The following is a 16,909-nucleotide window of genomic DNA, read 5'->3' as shown; positions in this document are numbered from 1 at the left end:
ATAACTCTATCCAAAATTCTGAATTTACAAAGATATTCATGCTTGTGACACCATGAGTCAAGTATTCATTGGGAGAAAAGAAAATATGTATCATTTTGGATATTGCTATCCTGTAGCTAAACATGGCCATCCATCTTCAATTTAGCTTGTCCTCGTGTTCTTGGTGGACTTACTGACACCTATTTGGAGTTTTCAAATAACAAAAAGGTTCAATTATAAAAGGGGATGCCAAACAATTTAAAATACAAATTTGATTTATTGGTAAACTGGGAACCGTTTCATCGCTAGTGAATGGTAAAAATGTGCCCTTTCATGTTCTGTACTGCTAATCCTCACACGGAATTGTAGTTTATCGACAGGGTCAACACACACTGTCCGCTATCAAGGTCATCCTGAGCTACAAACTAGCTCGCAACAAACATAAGAATGAAGACTAGTCACTCAAAGGTTTCATCTTTTTGCTTAGTATCCATAGTTTTGTCACATGGCCTGATTTAGTTGGATTGGATTAGCCTTTATTAGTCTCGCAATGGAGAAATGTACATTTCACAGCAGCAAAGTAATGAAAGGAAGAGGAACGGAAGAAATAAAAAAAAATCCAGGAGCTGCTGGAAAGGTAGCCACTCTCAGGGTACCATCTTGAAGTCAAAACAACAAAAAACTAAATAATTTTACACAACACAAAATACACAGACATTCATTCAAGCTTAAGCACTTTCTGTACTCTGTTGTATGAAGCAGTTCTAGATGAAAGAGGATAAGATTAGTGTCCTTTTCACCAGTGGATCAGGGATGCCATGGTAAAATGTGAACGTCTGCTACAAGCTAAATGTTCAAAGCAAACACAAAGCTGTAGCATCCATTGATGAAAAGAGATGGTCTCACATCTCCTGTCCCACGTAAGTCCGCTTCATTTCTTAGCCGCGACATTTCTACATGCGCATCGGCGTACTGCGCTTACGCTCCTTTCTTCTTATCGCAGGCTGTGAAAATGCTGCCCATTACAGGTGTAAAAAAGTACAAGCACCCTAGAGCTGTCCAGCAATGACATTCAAATGGCACAGACATTCCTCCCAAATGAAAAACATTGTTGGCATATTCGCGCTGCCGAAAAGGCGTAACTGCTCAGCAGCATATCCTCCTTGATGAAAACAAGTTAATTCTCCTATTTGTTTTTCATCAAGGTCAGTTTTGGATCTTTTCATATCTTCAACCTCAGTCAAATAAAAGGATAATTCGCGGACTTGTAGCCTTATTTTTGAGTTGGTGACGATTCCAGATGTGACGTCACGTCTGGAACGCCCCTGACTGAGAAAGCGACACACAATGCTTTTTTGGTGCTTTGTTTGGTCTGAAAACATCGTGTTGATGGTAAAATTAGAAGGAAAACACATAAATAACGTGATGGTGAATTGTTGTGTGACTACTGTTTGATACTAGTTGACACAAATTCCCAACAGATAAATCAGCCCATTTCCAATGGAGCTTGGGCACCATCTTGTGAATTTTCTGGGACGCTACATTGGAGTCCTGACTGCTCGAATTGATACGCAAGTACTTCTTTAATCGATTGCAAACATGTATGCTTTCCTCTTCAGAACTATTTGAATCATATTCATAACTGGATGAGTAACAAGAAAGCATCTTCTCTGAATCTGAAGCCATTGTTTTGATTCTAGAGCAAGGCAAAGATGTCCTGGCGTGACATCACGAACAAGGGGGGGCGGGACCTTCTGGAACTCGCCATGTCCGATGTCATTTTGAAGTGGTTTTGAGACACTTTAACTCATTTTGCATTTGATTCAAAATATCAGCCTGCGTGTTTTGGGTCTTTTGGATGTGATAAAACTTTTTTCTGATGTCAGTTAGGAAACAAAAAAATGATGTCGGATGTCCTTTAAATTATGTTTGGGTCTTATGGCAGGTGATGCTCAGACTATCATGATCTCAATTCCACCCCCCCAACAAAGTATCCACAACTGTATGCCTCACGCTTACAATGCCAACTGTAACTTATTCTCGGGCCTGACGCCAAGTCCCCTTGCAGTTTTACACTCGAGATGCCCTGATGTGTACCCATTGTGGCACAAGTCTCGAAAAGCTTTGGATAGACCAGAAAATCCACAGAGAGCAGCTGGACTGAGACAGCGTTGTTCTCTTCTGACTTGGTTCCAAAGTCAGTTGGTGAACAGAACTGGCATTGTGCGCTTTCCTTTTTTTTCCGTGAGTAAACGGAGGCTGTCAACACAAGTCTCCTCTGCCCGCCTGAAGAGCTCCGCTTTGGGGGGAAAGACTGCTTGCCTTGTGCCCTTGTTTGGAGTGAGGGGCGGCGAAAAAACATTTAGAAAGGAGATGTTTTTCTTTCATCAATGCGCTGCTGAGATGCCAGAAATAAGCATTGTTGACAAAGAGCTCATTCCCTGGTCATTGTGCAATTTTCTTATCCGAGCTCCTTTAAGACCAGCTTCTAGTATCTTTCTACATGACTTGTGAGTGTAGGACAGATATTTATTTTTCATTTCTGCAGCTAACGTTCTGGCGCCTTACTATTCTTTTTTTTTTTGCTGCCATGGTGTCATATAAAGGCACAAAATGTGATTTTGGCCGAGACACTTAATGAAGCATACCAAATCAGGCCTTTTGTGTCTGTGCAAACTGGGATATGGCTATGATTATCAAACCAAAATGCTTCTAATTAGAGCCATCCATGCCCAGCGAGGGATCACAAACGGCACGAAATCCATTTTCCGGTGACCCCCCCCCCCCCTCCCCGATCTGCTGTTGTGCTCGAAAATGTGCAAGGCAGAAAATTATATTAATTAGACACGCAAGAGATGGACACTTTTGCAAGCCAACTCTATTTATTCCGTTCATTTGAATAACAATAGCGTGTCTGACAGCTGCCTTTCCCAATGCACTCTAACCTCAGCCATTATCAGCGTGAAAGAGTAATCAACATTTTTAGCAGACATACAATGAAAGTGTTGGGGGGGCAGGGGGAGGTTTTCAATGCAGAACGGAATCGTCCCAGAGCAATTTCAATGACTTGAGTTCCACAAGAGGTTTTCATGTACAAAACCAGTCTGGAAATGATGTGTGGCAAGGCTCGTTGAAGTCAGTCGGTGTTCAATGACCTTCATTTAACTCCGTTGTTGGAATAAGGTCCGAAATTATTGCATACAGGACTTTTCCATGAGTTTCTATGACTCCTTTTAATGAGAGCTTTGTGGCAGTCGTCTTTTCCCAAGATCCCTGAATTATTGGTCCAGTAAAGATAAATCCTAATCCTGCTCTATTTATCCCCCAAAAATGTTTTTCCAAGCTTCAATTTCATCTTTCGGAAGTCTGTGTGAAAGATTTAACATCCCTCACCAAACATAAACCATTTTTCAAGTATGTCCCATACCTACTAACTCAGAATCCAGATTTTAATGCCATCGTCTATTGACGTGATCCATCATCTCTCGTCTCTCCGCCATTTCAGATTTCTATTCGCTGTGCAAATTGTTTGTAAAACTGTATTTTGGGACGCAATCTGTAAAATTGCTTCCTGAAGTGGTTGACAATTATAGGACAGAACACAAGTCTTTGGTCCCATAGATGTGATGTCCCATTCGGTTTTGGTAACCCAATCTTACTAAAGTAGATTCAGGTTTGATGTGTGATAGAAGGGTTTAAGCTAGGATGAAAGGAAAGATGTATAAAACGGTGGTGAGACCAGCCATGATGTTTGGACTGGCGACAGTGCCACTGGAGAAAAGACAGGAAGCAGAGCTGGAGGTAGCAGAGATGAACACATTGAGGTTTTCTTTGGGAGTGACCAGGTTGGATAGGATCAGGAATGAGTACATTCGAGGTACAACTCATGTTAGAGGCTTTGCAGAGAAAGTCAGAGAGGCCAGACTGAGATGGTTTGGACATGTCCAGAGGAGAGAGAGTGACTATATCGGGAGAAGGATGCTGAGCCTTGAACTACCAGGCAGGAGACCGAAAGGAAGACCTCAGAGGACCATTATGGATGTTGGCAAAGAGGACATGAAGGTAGCTAGTGTGAGAGTAGAGGATGAACAAAACCGGGTTCGATGGAGGACACTGATTCGCTGAAGGGAAAAGCCGAAAGGAAAAGAAGACGAAGTTAGATTCAGTTTTCGAACAATGTTGCTGTAGAGGCCTACAACTTTTTCTGTTTCCTGAACAGCCTCCAATATACACGCTTTCAGCCCCAGATATCCAATGGCCATGCCCCCCTTCCCCCATCCCCTTAACAAGGGGTATCAGAGCTATTATGTTGGCTCTGTTGAATGTAAAAACCTTGCCAAGTAAACCGGAGTAGGCAGAAGAAGAAAAGCTCTGTTGAGGAGCTGCTTGGACTGCCATCCAGTTAAGTTATGCTGGGTGGGATCCCAGACCCCCTTTTGACGAGGTATGCGCGGGTCTGTCACGTCCAAAGTAGCGCATGGTTTCCCCGACAGGATGCCGTAAAGCTGTCATAGAGTGAAGTGTGGATCTAATGACCGTGTGTTGGGTTTGTGTTGGAAGGCGTTACGAACCTGAAGTTTGACCCGTAATTGCAGTGTAGCGTCTTTGTCGACTGAATGAGAGGTAGCTAACACACCACAGATTTATACAAGAGGCTCTTGCGTTCTTATTTCAGAGTGGTTTTATCTGGTGGAATGTTCATTAATTGGTCTCCAATTTCATGTCTCGGTGATCTAAGAATCTGGATTTTTGTTAACTCATTTTCCGGATTACAAGAAGCACCTTCAATGAACGACATAATTTAAAACTTTTTCCAGATGTAAGGATTATAAGGCGCATCGTCAACTTTTGGAAAAAATGGAAAGCCTTATGAAAATAGTTCGTTCAAGACCTCTGTTAGGGCAATTTGCTAAACGAACATGTTTTAAACATCTTTTTATTTCCTTATATAGTGATACCTCAGCTCACGAACTTAATTGGTTCCCAGAAAGTGTGTGAAAGGCAAAAGGTTCATATTCCAAACATTGATTTCCCATAAGAAACCATTAAAATGAGAATAATCCGTTCCCAGGTCCCCATAAAACATAATTTTCTACTAAATAAGCCTTAAAACTACACAAAATATACCTTATTTTATGTATAATAAATGTGCTATTGTATTGTAATTAATGAAATAAACTGTACTGTAGAATAAAGTCATTTTATTTACCTTTGTGATGGTGGTTGATGTAATTGCCTCTTGATGGTATCCGAGTGAAGTTGCCGTGCTTTCTCGGCGATAATACCCTCACTCACACTGTCCCCTGCTAGCTGCTTTTCAGTAATCCAAATTAACAGAAGTTTTTCAACCACTTCTATTGCCTGAGACCGTTGCTTGGACAACAGCGAAATACCCTCAGCCACACACGCACCCTTAATAGCCTCCTTAAGGATGGATGAGAAGGTTTCTTCAGCCGTCATCTGTACTTTTTTGAAGGTGTCGGACGTTTTGCCTCCTATCCAAGAGGCTTCGTCAGCGAACTAAAACGAGTTCGCTGACGAAGCCTCTTGGATAGGATCATCGTACAGATGACGGACGGCTGAAGAAACCTTCTCATCGATGGGACACTCCTGTACGACTGAGATCTTACACAGACGTGCTCCTTAAGGATGGTAGCAATGGTCGACTTAGCGTAATGGTACTGGGACGCTAAGTCACACAAACGCACACCTCATTCGTGTTTTTCGATGATCTCCTTCTTCTGCTCAACCACAATTTTCTTTTGTGTCCTCTTCGGCTTAACACTAGCCTGTGGTGGGGTCTTTTTCGGTCCCATAATAGCAAAAGTACTCCACTCAATAGCAAACCACATCTGCACTCAAAGAAAGGGGGGTGACAAAAACTAGTCCACCAGCCACCGTGGCGCTGTTCAACCGTGTGGTTTGGTGTTCATCCGCCGAATATTAGTCCGCCAGCCACCGTGACGCTGTGTGGTTTGGTTCGTGCGCCGAAAATCAGTTCGTCATCCAAGACTATATGCTCACGAATGTAATGTTTGTGAGGCGAAAAGTTTGTGAGCTAAAGCGTTCGTAAGCTGAGGTATCATTGTATAAGGATTCTAAGGCGCATGGTCAGCATTTGAAAAAAAATTGAGGTGCGGCTAGTTGGGCGCCCAAGAGACTGCATCCATCATCAGACATTTATATCATACCTGGCAAATATTTCACATGTATGTTTCCCGCATATGAATAATTCACACTTATACCCTCCTGTAACATGATGTCTGTCCCTTCCAGATGAACTCCGGTGCGCCAACGTTACCTGCCCTGCTCTCCAGGTGTCGTCATGCCCAAAAGGCTCCGTTTTAACCAAGAGTTACATACCACCTGCTGGTTGCTGCCCGTCTATTTCACCCCAGTGCACCTGCGACTTTGGGGCCTGCCGTCGGCCCAGTTGCCCAAGTGGGCAGCGCGCTGTGCCACTCAGCAAGGCCACCGGTCAGCCTGGACACTGCTGCGATGTCTTCGAGTGCCAGAAAGGTGCTTCCACTCAACTGCACTTGACACAAAACGTTCTGACTGCTCTCCCGCTGGGGGTTTGTACTTATGCCAGTGGAGGTGAGAGATTCATCTCCTTCTTGTGCACAATTATTCTCTTGTGCCCCCTCTCTCCCCCCTGCTAACCAATTGCAGTAGATAAGTGGTTCCTCACCTTTTTCCTTATGCGCACCCCATTCAATTCACCAACCAAGTTCTCGCACCTCCTTTCAGAATTGATGAAAAGCAACATTGATATCATAATCACAATGTGTAAGTAACAAAAGCATCGTGTATTTAATTCTTTATTTACATAACCGACAAAGTAAAACAACATAAAATATAAATAACATATTTTTCGGTGTATAAGGCGCACCCAAAAGCTTTGATTTTCTTCAAAAGATGACCCTGCGCCTTATATGCATGTGCGCTTTAAATGTGAAGTGCGTAACCCCAGACTCTACATAATGTGGTGTGCCTTATATTTGGAAAACTTGTTTCTATTCAGATATTATATTTGGGAAACTTTTTTCATTCATTGAAGGTGCGCCTTATATATGGAAAAAGACACCATTCATTGGGGGTGCGCTTTATAGTCTGGTGTGCTAGAAGGCTTAATTAGCATTATCGTTAAAGGACAACCGATACCATTTTTTTGTTTCCTAACTGACATCAGAAAAACGTTTTATAGCATCTAAAATACCCAAAACACGCAGGCTGATATTTTTAGTCAAATGCAAAACACCAATAAAAATGACTTAAAGTGTCCAAAATCTGCCACAAATCGGCTCGAAACTGGGGATTTTCGGAAAGTCCCGTCCCCAGTTCGTGACGTCACGCCAAGTCGTCTGACCTTGCTCAAGAAACAAAACGATAGTCTCACGAATTTCAGATTCAGAGAAAATGCTTTCTTGTTACTCATCCAGTTATGAATATGATTCAAGAGGAAGAGGAAAAGCATAAATGTTTGCAATCGATTAAAAGATCATATCAATTATACCAACCATATCAATTCGAGCCGTCATTGACAGCAATGTAGCGTCCCAGAAAATGCACAAGATGGCGCCCAAGCTCCGTTGGAAATGGGCTGATTTGTCTGCTGGGAATTTGTGTCAACTCGTATCAAATAGTAGTCTTGGTGCAACACACAACGATTCACCATCGCGTTATTTATGTGTTTCCTTCTAATTTCGCCATCAACGCGGATCAACACCAATGTTTTCAGAACAAACAAAGTACCCTAAATGCATAGCGTGTCGCTTTCTCGGTCAGGAGCGTTCCAAAAGTGACGTCACGTAGGGGATCGTCATCAACTCGAAAACAAGACTTCCTGAATATTCAGCACGAGTCTTAAAACGTAAAATATAGCTATATACGGTGGAATCTTTGTAAAATACGCTCAGTAGAAGTCATTTGAAGTGATTTTACAAATTATGGACACAACTTGTCCGGAGGCGTCGGTTGTCTTTTAAGCCAATTAACACAATAACTTGTTGATTTCCAGAATGTTTCACTTTTTTTCAGTTACCCGGCAATTATCCTTGAAAAATGGTCAATTTCCCCCAGAATATTCTCGCACCCCCTAGAAAGCATTCTCCCGGTTAAGAACCACTGCAGTAGATATTATTTTATTCTCGTACTTCTAAATTGAAACTACTGAAGTAAAATACGTTTTTTTTAAAACAGTGACAGTCTATTACAGTCCCACGTCTGTCGTCCAATAATTGATCAAAAAGCTTATTTTTTTTAGATGAGTGGCACGCAAAAGAAAACCTTTGGCTGACGCCAATGAAGTGAGACAATGATTTGTTAACATTATGTCGTATACACAAAATCAAGAATACGGTTTTGGGACATGTGGAATACAAATCCTGCAACATTGCTTTTGATGATGTCAGGTTTAAAACTAAAAGTTCTGTAATCTGTCTTTGAGGCAACTAAACAGAGCTGACAAAGACGAATGAGTCATGAAACTCGCTCCCGTAGTTCATGAACGGTTTTTCATACAATACTCATCCAGGAAATTCAATGAATGTCTTGGGTAACTTCCTCAGAGACCTTTCTGCTGTTTGTGCAGCTTTCCCCTTGTTATGTTTTTTTTTTTTGAAAGGCTTTTAGATCACAACACTGCTGGAAACTCGGATGGAAGTTCCAAATCCTGCTTCGTGTTTCAGGCCCCAAGAGAGCCAATGAGGCCTGGGGAGGGGACCTGTACGAGTGCTCTGTTTACTCTGCGCTCTCAACAAATATTCAGCGTTTTACCAACAGAACAAATTCTCATTCTGGCCCTTCCATATGTATAAATGGATGCCATGTCCTGGAATTAATGGACTTAACAAACCCGGTGACCAGGAAAGTGCTTAGGCTATGAATTTGTTCAACAGAACTGCAGTGTCAAAGGGGCTCCTGTCTGGTCACACGTCCAGAGGGAAACGGTTCAACAGTTCATTGATGGGAATGCTTTTTATGTGCTTCATTCTGCCAGTCGGGAGGGTAATCGAGTCCGGCAGGCTGTCGGCGGCTGAATGGTCGCCGTGGGGGCCCCGAGGGATCAGTGTTTTGATAACAAGCCTCTGCTGCTCTTTGGGCGTAAGGCTTGATGCCTTTTGTGTAGCCTCTACTGTCTGGTGGCCATGCGTGCCTGAGTTTGGTGAATGCAAAGTTCAACAGATGGGGGACATTGATGAGGATGGGCATCATCCCTGTCCATATTGAAATAATAGCCCTATTTTTCCCTCTTTTTCAGAATCAAAATCATATTTATTGGCCAAGTATGTCGAAAACGCAAGAAATTTGTCTCCGGTAGAACACGCTGCACTAGTATCATGATAAAAAAAGGCTGTTTAGAGAGTTAATGGCTTGGAGGAAGAAGCTTTTTAAATGTCTGCTGGATTTGGTGCGCATGGATCGGTAGCACCTGCCTGAGGGGAGTCGTTGGAAAAGGTGGTGGGCAGCGTGCAGAGGGTCCAGTAGGATTTTTCCGCGCCCTTGTTTCGATCCCATTCTTGCAGTGTGCATTAGCCTCTAATCACTTTATGCTGTCAAACGGGTAAAAGTGATTTTAAAAAGTTGTTTTCTCGACTTGGAACGAATTAAAATATTTTACATTGATTATAATGGGACGTGCTGATTCTGTTTTTGAACAAATCGATTTTCGAACCTGTTTCTGGAACGGATTATGGTCGAAGACTGAGGTATCACTATAATTTGAAGAAATGTCTCAACTAGACGAATGTGCCAGTTGATACGCGTTTTCCATGTAAATGGCGTAATTTGTTCCAAGCAACCCAAGAATTCAGACAAATGTTTTCTGAAACATAAAAATGCATCAAAATATGTTTTAAAAATATATTTTAGAATTCGATTATCGCAAACTCAATGACAGTTGTGCATAATTTAAAAAAAAATATTACAGTAAACTACAAAAATGATTACATGAAGAAACATTTTTAAATAGAGGTATTTGGAAAAAGAACACACTCCAGCATGTTTTCGGTTATATTTTTGTCACTATTTAGAGAGTTCATGGCTTGGGGGGAAGAAAGAAGCTGTTTAAATGTCTGCTGGATTTGGTGCGCATAGATTGGTAGCGCCTGCCTGAGGGAAGTCGCTGGAAAAGGTGATGGGCAGGGTGCGGAGGGTCCGCGAAAGTGGGTAGGGCGGTGCCAATGATTTTTTTTCCCCGCCGTCCTAACTGCTGTTTTTATTGACTTTAAATAATGTTGAAAAGGTCAACAAACGTTTCTCAAGGACTGGCTAGAAAGCCGAGGACCAAGATTATGTCAGAGACTAGAATTAAACACAACATGCTTTCGTTGTCACATTGTATCCACTGTTGGGATGACTCCCATATTTCCATTGCACCACTTGGCTCTGGATTCATCCCACTTGGCTGTGGGGGTTTTGTCCAGGTCCGTGGGTTGCAGTTGACACCTCTTTCCACCTGTTTTCAGAGTTGCGGCATCTGTTGCCTGGGGTGATGATTCTGTTTGTTTGTTTTTTGTCGGCCTGCTGACGACTGACAGTTAGGGTGGATACGTCTTTGTCGTCCCATGTGCTCAGCTTTGGGTGGAGATGTTAGGGACAACAGTCGTTTTCTGAAACTCCATGTCTGCGCTGGGCAAGAAGGCTGAACACAGCGCGCCACGATCTCAACATTACTGTACGTAATCTTGGGAATTCTCTCTCTAATTGCAATTGTTAATACTCATTTATTTTTTAGATGTGCGTATTTACTTTTGCTTTGGGGTGCGAGGGTGTGAATGTGGTCATAGCAGATTGATAACCCACCAACGATTCCAAAAGAGGATCGTGGGCTCTATTTAGAGGGTGCCAAAATGTGTTGGGAGGTAAAGGTCAGTTATTTTGGCTTTAAAGCAGAAGAGAGGTGATCCCCAACCCCCGGGTCGACGACTGGCATCGGTCCCTGGGTCATATGGTACCTGGCCGCACAGATAAATAAATAACTTACCGTATTTTACGGTGTATAAGGCCCACCGGAGTATAAGGCGCACCCCCAATGAATGGTGTATTTTCAAACTTTTTCCATATATAAGGCGCACTTTTAATGACTGAAAAAAGGTTTTACAAATAGAATATAAAAATGTAGAAAAGTTTTCCAAATGTAAGGCACACCACATTATTAATCACGATATTAGAGGCAGGGGTTACGCTCAATATTACTTCACATATAAGGCACACCTGCGTATAAGGTGCAGGGTCATCTTTTGAAGAAAATCAAGGCTTTTAGGGGCGCTTACACACCGGAAAATACGGTACATTACTTCAGTTTTATTTATGTCTAACTATAAAAGATGTTTTATTTTGAAACAAAATTACAGGATCCCCTGTTATATCCGTCAACTGTGTGACACTTACAGCGAAAATAAAGCCCAGGAGCCAGCAAAAAAAAAAAAAAAGCAAATGTCCTTGGAAATTTTTTGGGGAATGAAAATGAAGGCTACATTTGATAGACAGTATCAAAAGTCCTACTTAAGTTTCAGATTCCCACGCACCAAATCTACTTTTCAGAATATTACGATGAGTCGTATTTTTCATGCACTTTGTATTTGCGGCAAAGTTTTTTTGAAGGTATGTATAAACATTACCATAGCGACCAGAGACAGTTGCGCCCAGATAGGACTTTTCTCGTGTCATGATTCATGTTTATTATTATGTTTCAAAAATAGCACAATGTTCTTTTATGTATCTTTGTATCTTTTATTCTGATGTATTTATCCGGCTTTTAAAAAAGGCCGGTCCTTGAAAATATTATCTGACATGAAGCCAGTCGGTGGAGGAAAGAAGTTTAGGGACCACTGCAGTAAAGTTTACCGTGTTTTCCGGTGTATAAGGCGCACCGGAGAGTAAGGCGGTGTACCCAATGAAGGCTGTATTTTCATACTTATTCCATATATAATGCGCATCCGTGTATAAGGTGTACGTTCAATGAATGACAAAAGTTTTCCAAATACAGTGAGACCTCAACTTACAAACACCTTATCGTACAAACTTTTCGTCTTACAAACGTCAAATTTATGAAAATTAAACCTTATAATAAGCACTATTTTCATAATACACACCCACCACGGCTGGCGAAGTGATCTTCGGCGGAAGCACACGACCGAACAGCACCAGAGGTTAAGTTACCAACAGTCCTTGTGGAAGGTGACTCTCCTTCCATAAGCCATCAACGACCATCAAAAAGGGAAATAAAACTTTACTTTACAGCACAGTTTATTTCTTTAATTACAGTCATCATGTAATGCGCCTCTCTTTCCAAACAGCAATTCCCTTTGACCTCCAACGCCATTCCATCAAGCCATAAATGACCATCACAAATGTAAATAAAGTGACTTTATGGTACAATGCAGTGTATTTCTTTCATTACAATACAATAGCACATTTATTATACATAGAATAAGGTATGTTGTGTGTAGTTTTAAGGCTTATTTAGTTGAAAAGTATATTTTATGGAAACCCGGGAACGGATTATTCCCATTTTAATGGTTTCCTATGGGATTTTTTTTTTTAGATACACACTTTTCACCTTACACACTCTGTCTGGGAACCAATTAAGTTCGTAAGTTGAGGTCTCACTGTATCGTATATAAAGATATAAAGATTTTCCAAATATAAGGCACACCACATTATAAGGCATGATAGTAGAGGCTCGGGTTACTCACTACTTCTACAGGGCAAAATAGAGTCAGTGGCTGCTGAAAGTAGTTGCGAGACCTGTTGTGGCTCAATATTACTTCACATATAAGGTGCGCCTGTGTATAAGGCAAGGAGTCATCTTTTGAAGAAAATGAAGGCTTTTGGGTGCGCCTTAAACACCGGGAAATACGGTATTTCTATTTGTGTAGTTTTGTTGTGTCAATTCAAGTCATTCGGCAAATCCTCCTTCATTGCAAAGGGCCATTTTTATTTTTATTTTTTAAAATAATTTCTCTCAATAACGAGTCACCCAACTTTTCATTACTACCATCTTGGATTCGAACTCCGAACTGGTCGTTTTCTGGCGCGTGAGATTCATTGTGTCACAAAGTAGAAATGTCAAATTGTAATGGTGAGAGAACCTTGCCACGCGCACACAAGGCCTCTTGCTGCCAAAACCTCAGAACCGCTTCTGTTTTCTTTTACTCTGTACACCGAGCGTCCGATAGTCTTTCGTTGCTCACCAGATCCCTCGGAAAGTTCTCCCCCGTCGCTTTTGGTTTATTGTCCAACACAGGCCAAATCGTATGGTCAACCTCAGGCACTATTTTGCCAGTTGGCTTCGATGAATGCCAACAAGGGACACTCACTTTTTATTTATTTTTTTATTTAGAAAATAAAATGGTGATGAAAAGACAAACTCCAGTACCGTCCGCCTATCGGCTTAAGCGCCTTTTAAGCGTAATGACATTTTCATTTTCTTTCTTCAGTATCCCCTAAGTGCGTGCACAACGGAAAAGAGTTCTCCGATGGAGAAGTGTACCGGATGGACCCTTGCTGGCTATGCCAATGCCGAGGAGGAATCTCCTTCTGCTCCAAAGCGGAATGCGCTGAGCTCGACTGTGAGAATTTCTACATTCCCGAGGGTGAATGCTGTCCTGTATGCATAGGTATTTTTTTAAATATATAATACACACAATTTTAAATCAGAATCGGAATTACTTCATGTGATGCTGTGCAGATGGTGCGTTGACTCAAAAGGAATGAAGTAAAATAAACAAATTCATAACCAGCCACGACAAGTAAAATTCCGTCATTACATTTCCTCCTAGATAAATTTGAAGCGTTAATTGTACCCAACACAACCTTGCAAACAGCAGCAAGGGCAGAGAGTTAGTTAACTCATTCACTGCCAGACCATGTGCAAAAATGTGTCCACTCCAGTGCCAGGGTTTTTGTCATTTTCACTCAAATTCAAGGACCCAAAGAATATTGAGTTTTAGGACTACATAAACATTCAATGCATCATAAGAACCCTTAGACTCTCTTTTTTCATCAGAAAAAGGGTTAATTCATAAGTTATATGAGTCTGGAGTTATCTGACCTTGAAATGGGGGTGGCTGTACAAAATACAATACATACATACACATACATACATGTACATATAATCATAATACATGTCATTTAGCGCCTTTCAAAACTCTCAAGGACACTTGACAGTCACAGGGTATTTTTTCTGCGGGTGAGCAGCGGCAGCCACACGCGCCAGCGTTCACTCAACCCGGAAGTAACATAAAGTAAAAAAAAAACAAAAAACTAAATAACAAATATGACAACAATTTGCATTTACATAGCGGTTTAACAACAGCTGAAGCTGTAACAAAGCGCTAACATGGACAAAAGGCAAATGCTTCCTTTCCCTTGTGGGAAGGAAAAACATTGCCAAAGGTATGATCAGCGCTTAATCGGCACTCTCGCAAGAAAAACCGAACAAATTCGGGAATGGCGTTCCGGGACATGCTTTTCAATTCCTGAATACATTTAGGAATGGCAGTGAATGACTTAATAAATTGTGTGAGCTGTGTGGAAAAAAAATACTTTGAAGTTTTTCACACCTCATTCGGTGACTCCAGCTGGAGGGAAATTAACATACCAAAGTTAGCGTTGCACTCCAGGGCTAAAAAATGGAACGACCATCTATTTGAAAGAAACGGAAAGACCTAGAAAGCAAAGGGAATGTCGTGACATAGTTTTGCAGTTGTAACCCATTTTGGGTTGTGTAATTAAAAGCTAGCTTTTAAACGAATGACATCAAATGGCCTAAGCATAATCTGCACCACAGCAAAGAAAAAGCGTATGTGGCGTGTCGCGGCTTGGAATTGAAGCGGATTTACGTGGGACAGGAGATGTGAGACAATCTCTTTTCGTCAATGGACGCTCCAGCTTCATGTTTAAAATATTTTAGCTTGTAGCAGACGTGCACATGTCACCATGACGTCCTTGATCCACTGGTGAAAAGGACACTTTGATCCTCTCCTCTTTCATCTAGAAATGTTTCATGCAACTAAGAGGGTGCAGAAAGTGCTTAAAATTTAATGACTGTCTGTGTCTTTTGTGTTGTGTCATATATTTTTAATATTACTCATTATTTATTATACTTTTATTATTTATCATTTTATTTATTGTTTTATTGTTCTTGTGCTTATTATTTTATTTGTAATGTGTCCTTGGGTGTTTTGAAAGGCGCTTGTGAATTATTATTATTATTATTATTATTATTATTATTATTATTATTTTGACTTCAAGATGGCGCCGCGAGAGTGGCTGCCTTTACAGCAGCTCCTACATTTTGTTTTTGCTACTGTGAAATATAAATTTCTCTGCTATGACACAAATAAAGGCTCATCTCATTTTATCTAATCTAATCCCAAAACTTCCCGATGAAGACCTTTTGGACGATACAAAGATTTTAAAATGACGCTACTGGTCTACAAAACCGAGGGCGGGGCAAGGTTACAAATTGGAGACAATGAGGTGGCGGAATACAAGTGACTCATTGGAAATTTTCATAGGAAAATGTATCGCTTTTCATTTCATTGAGGGAAAAAAAACCGATTAGCACTTAGCATGTTAGCATCATTGCCCTATTGTTTTTGCATGTTCATCATCGCCATATTGTTTTTGCATGTTAGCATCATAGCCATATTGTTTTGGCTGCCTATCTATTGGCTATCTATTAGCTAGCTCGTTAGCTGGCTATCTGTTAGCTATCTAGTAGCTAGCTATCTGGCTGGGTATCTGTTGGCTATCTAATGGCTAGCTAGCTAGTTGGCTGCCTATCTATTGGCTATCTGTTAGCTAGCTGGCTATCTGTTGGCTATTTCTTAGCTAGCTAGCTAGTTTTTTATTTATTTGAGTTATTCTGGGATGAGTGAACGCTGGCGCATGTGGCTGCCGCTGCTCACCCACAGAAAAAAACTGATCCAGTGACTGTAAAGTGACCTTGAGAGTTTTGAAAGGTGCTTAGAAATCAAATGGATGATGATACACGGCCACTTCTTTTTGCTTTGTCGTCAAATCATGAGTGACCTTGGCCATCGCCGGCTTTCGGCATAGCCAAGCGTTTTACGACCATTTATACCCCTACCGAGTTCAAAGGACCTCATGATGAAAACGGCTACATTCTAAAGCCCTCATTCAAGTTAAACCCATTCATAATTCAGGAACCCAAGTCATCCAAATCCAACAGCGTCGACGTCTTCATAGCTTTTGGTGTCTGGCCAGTTTCCTCATCTTATTAGCTCCCCGCTCGGAGTATCAGATTGCCGGCTCCTACTTACAGTAGGGGCACACAACATGCAACGGACCGCGGCATTGCTTTTTAATCTCACTCCAAGGTCGCCAAAGCAAACGACCACATAAATCTGAAGAGGTGTGTTTTTCTTTTGTCCCCCCCCCCCAGATGTGGAGCTCCTCTCGGTAGACAGCACAAAAGCCAGCTGCTGGGTGAACAACAAGCTGCGCGCCCACGAGGAACAATGGAAAGAGGACGACTGCACCTTCTGCCAATGTGCGGACGGCGAGCGGCACTGCACGGCCATGGCCTGCAAGCAAAGTTGTCAAAATCCCGTCAAGATCCCCGGCGAGTGCTGCCCCTTCTGCGAAGGTACGCAGAGCGGCGCGGGAAATGTGTCGTTTTTGTTCCTGAACCCCGCGCGGATACGGTTCAAAGACTTTATGAAGTGAGCATGTGTTGCAGGCTCCCGTTAACCCCGCAGTTTGACTTCAGAGGCAATGTCGGCGCGGGCTCATTAAAGCGGAGGCCGCAGAGCGTTCTTCAAGCTGCGGGGCTCTTTGTGTCCCTTTTTATTACTCTTGCCCGCCAAAATTAGACCCACCTGTGTGCGAGGCACATCATAAAGCACTTTAAAAACAGGAGTGCTGTGTAGCGGACGTGGATTCCCCTCCTCTATGT

The 16,909-nt window shown here is 41.9% G+C and overlaps 1 protein-coding gene across 1 annotated transcript in view; it reads left to right on the top strand.

The window, feature by feature from the left end:
• Nucleotides 1–16,909, top strand: part of LOC148893501 (cysteine-rich motor neuron 1 protein) — a 46,247-nt gene that overhangs the window by 11,907 nt on the left and 17,431 nt on the right. The window contains exons 4-6 of the mRNA XM_089004635.1: nt 6,256–6,498; nt 13,425–13,604; nt 16,397–16,600. Of these exons, the coding sequence (XP_088860761.1) occupies nt 6,256–6,498; nt 13,425–13,604; nt 16,397–16,600 (627 nt within the window). The remainder of the gene's footprint in view (nt 1–6,255; nt 6,499–13,424; nt 13,605–16,396; nt 16,601–16,909) is intronic.

Source organism: Hippocampus bargibanti, linkage group LG09 (genome assembly GCF_051943395.1).
Source record: "Hippocampus bargibanti isolate YZ-2025 linkage group LG09, ASM5194339v1, whole genome shotgun sequence".
Taxonomy (NCBI): Eukaryota; Metazoa; Chordata; class Actinopteri; order Syngnathiformes; family Syngnathidae; genus Hippocampus; species Hippocampus bargibanti.
Note: the sequence above shows the minus strand (reverse complement) of the source record. Positions and strands in the feature narration are given on the sequence as shown.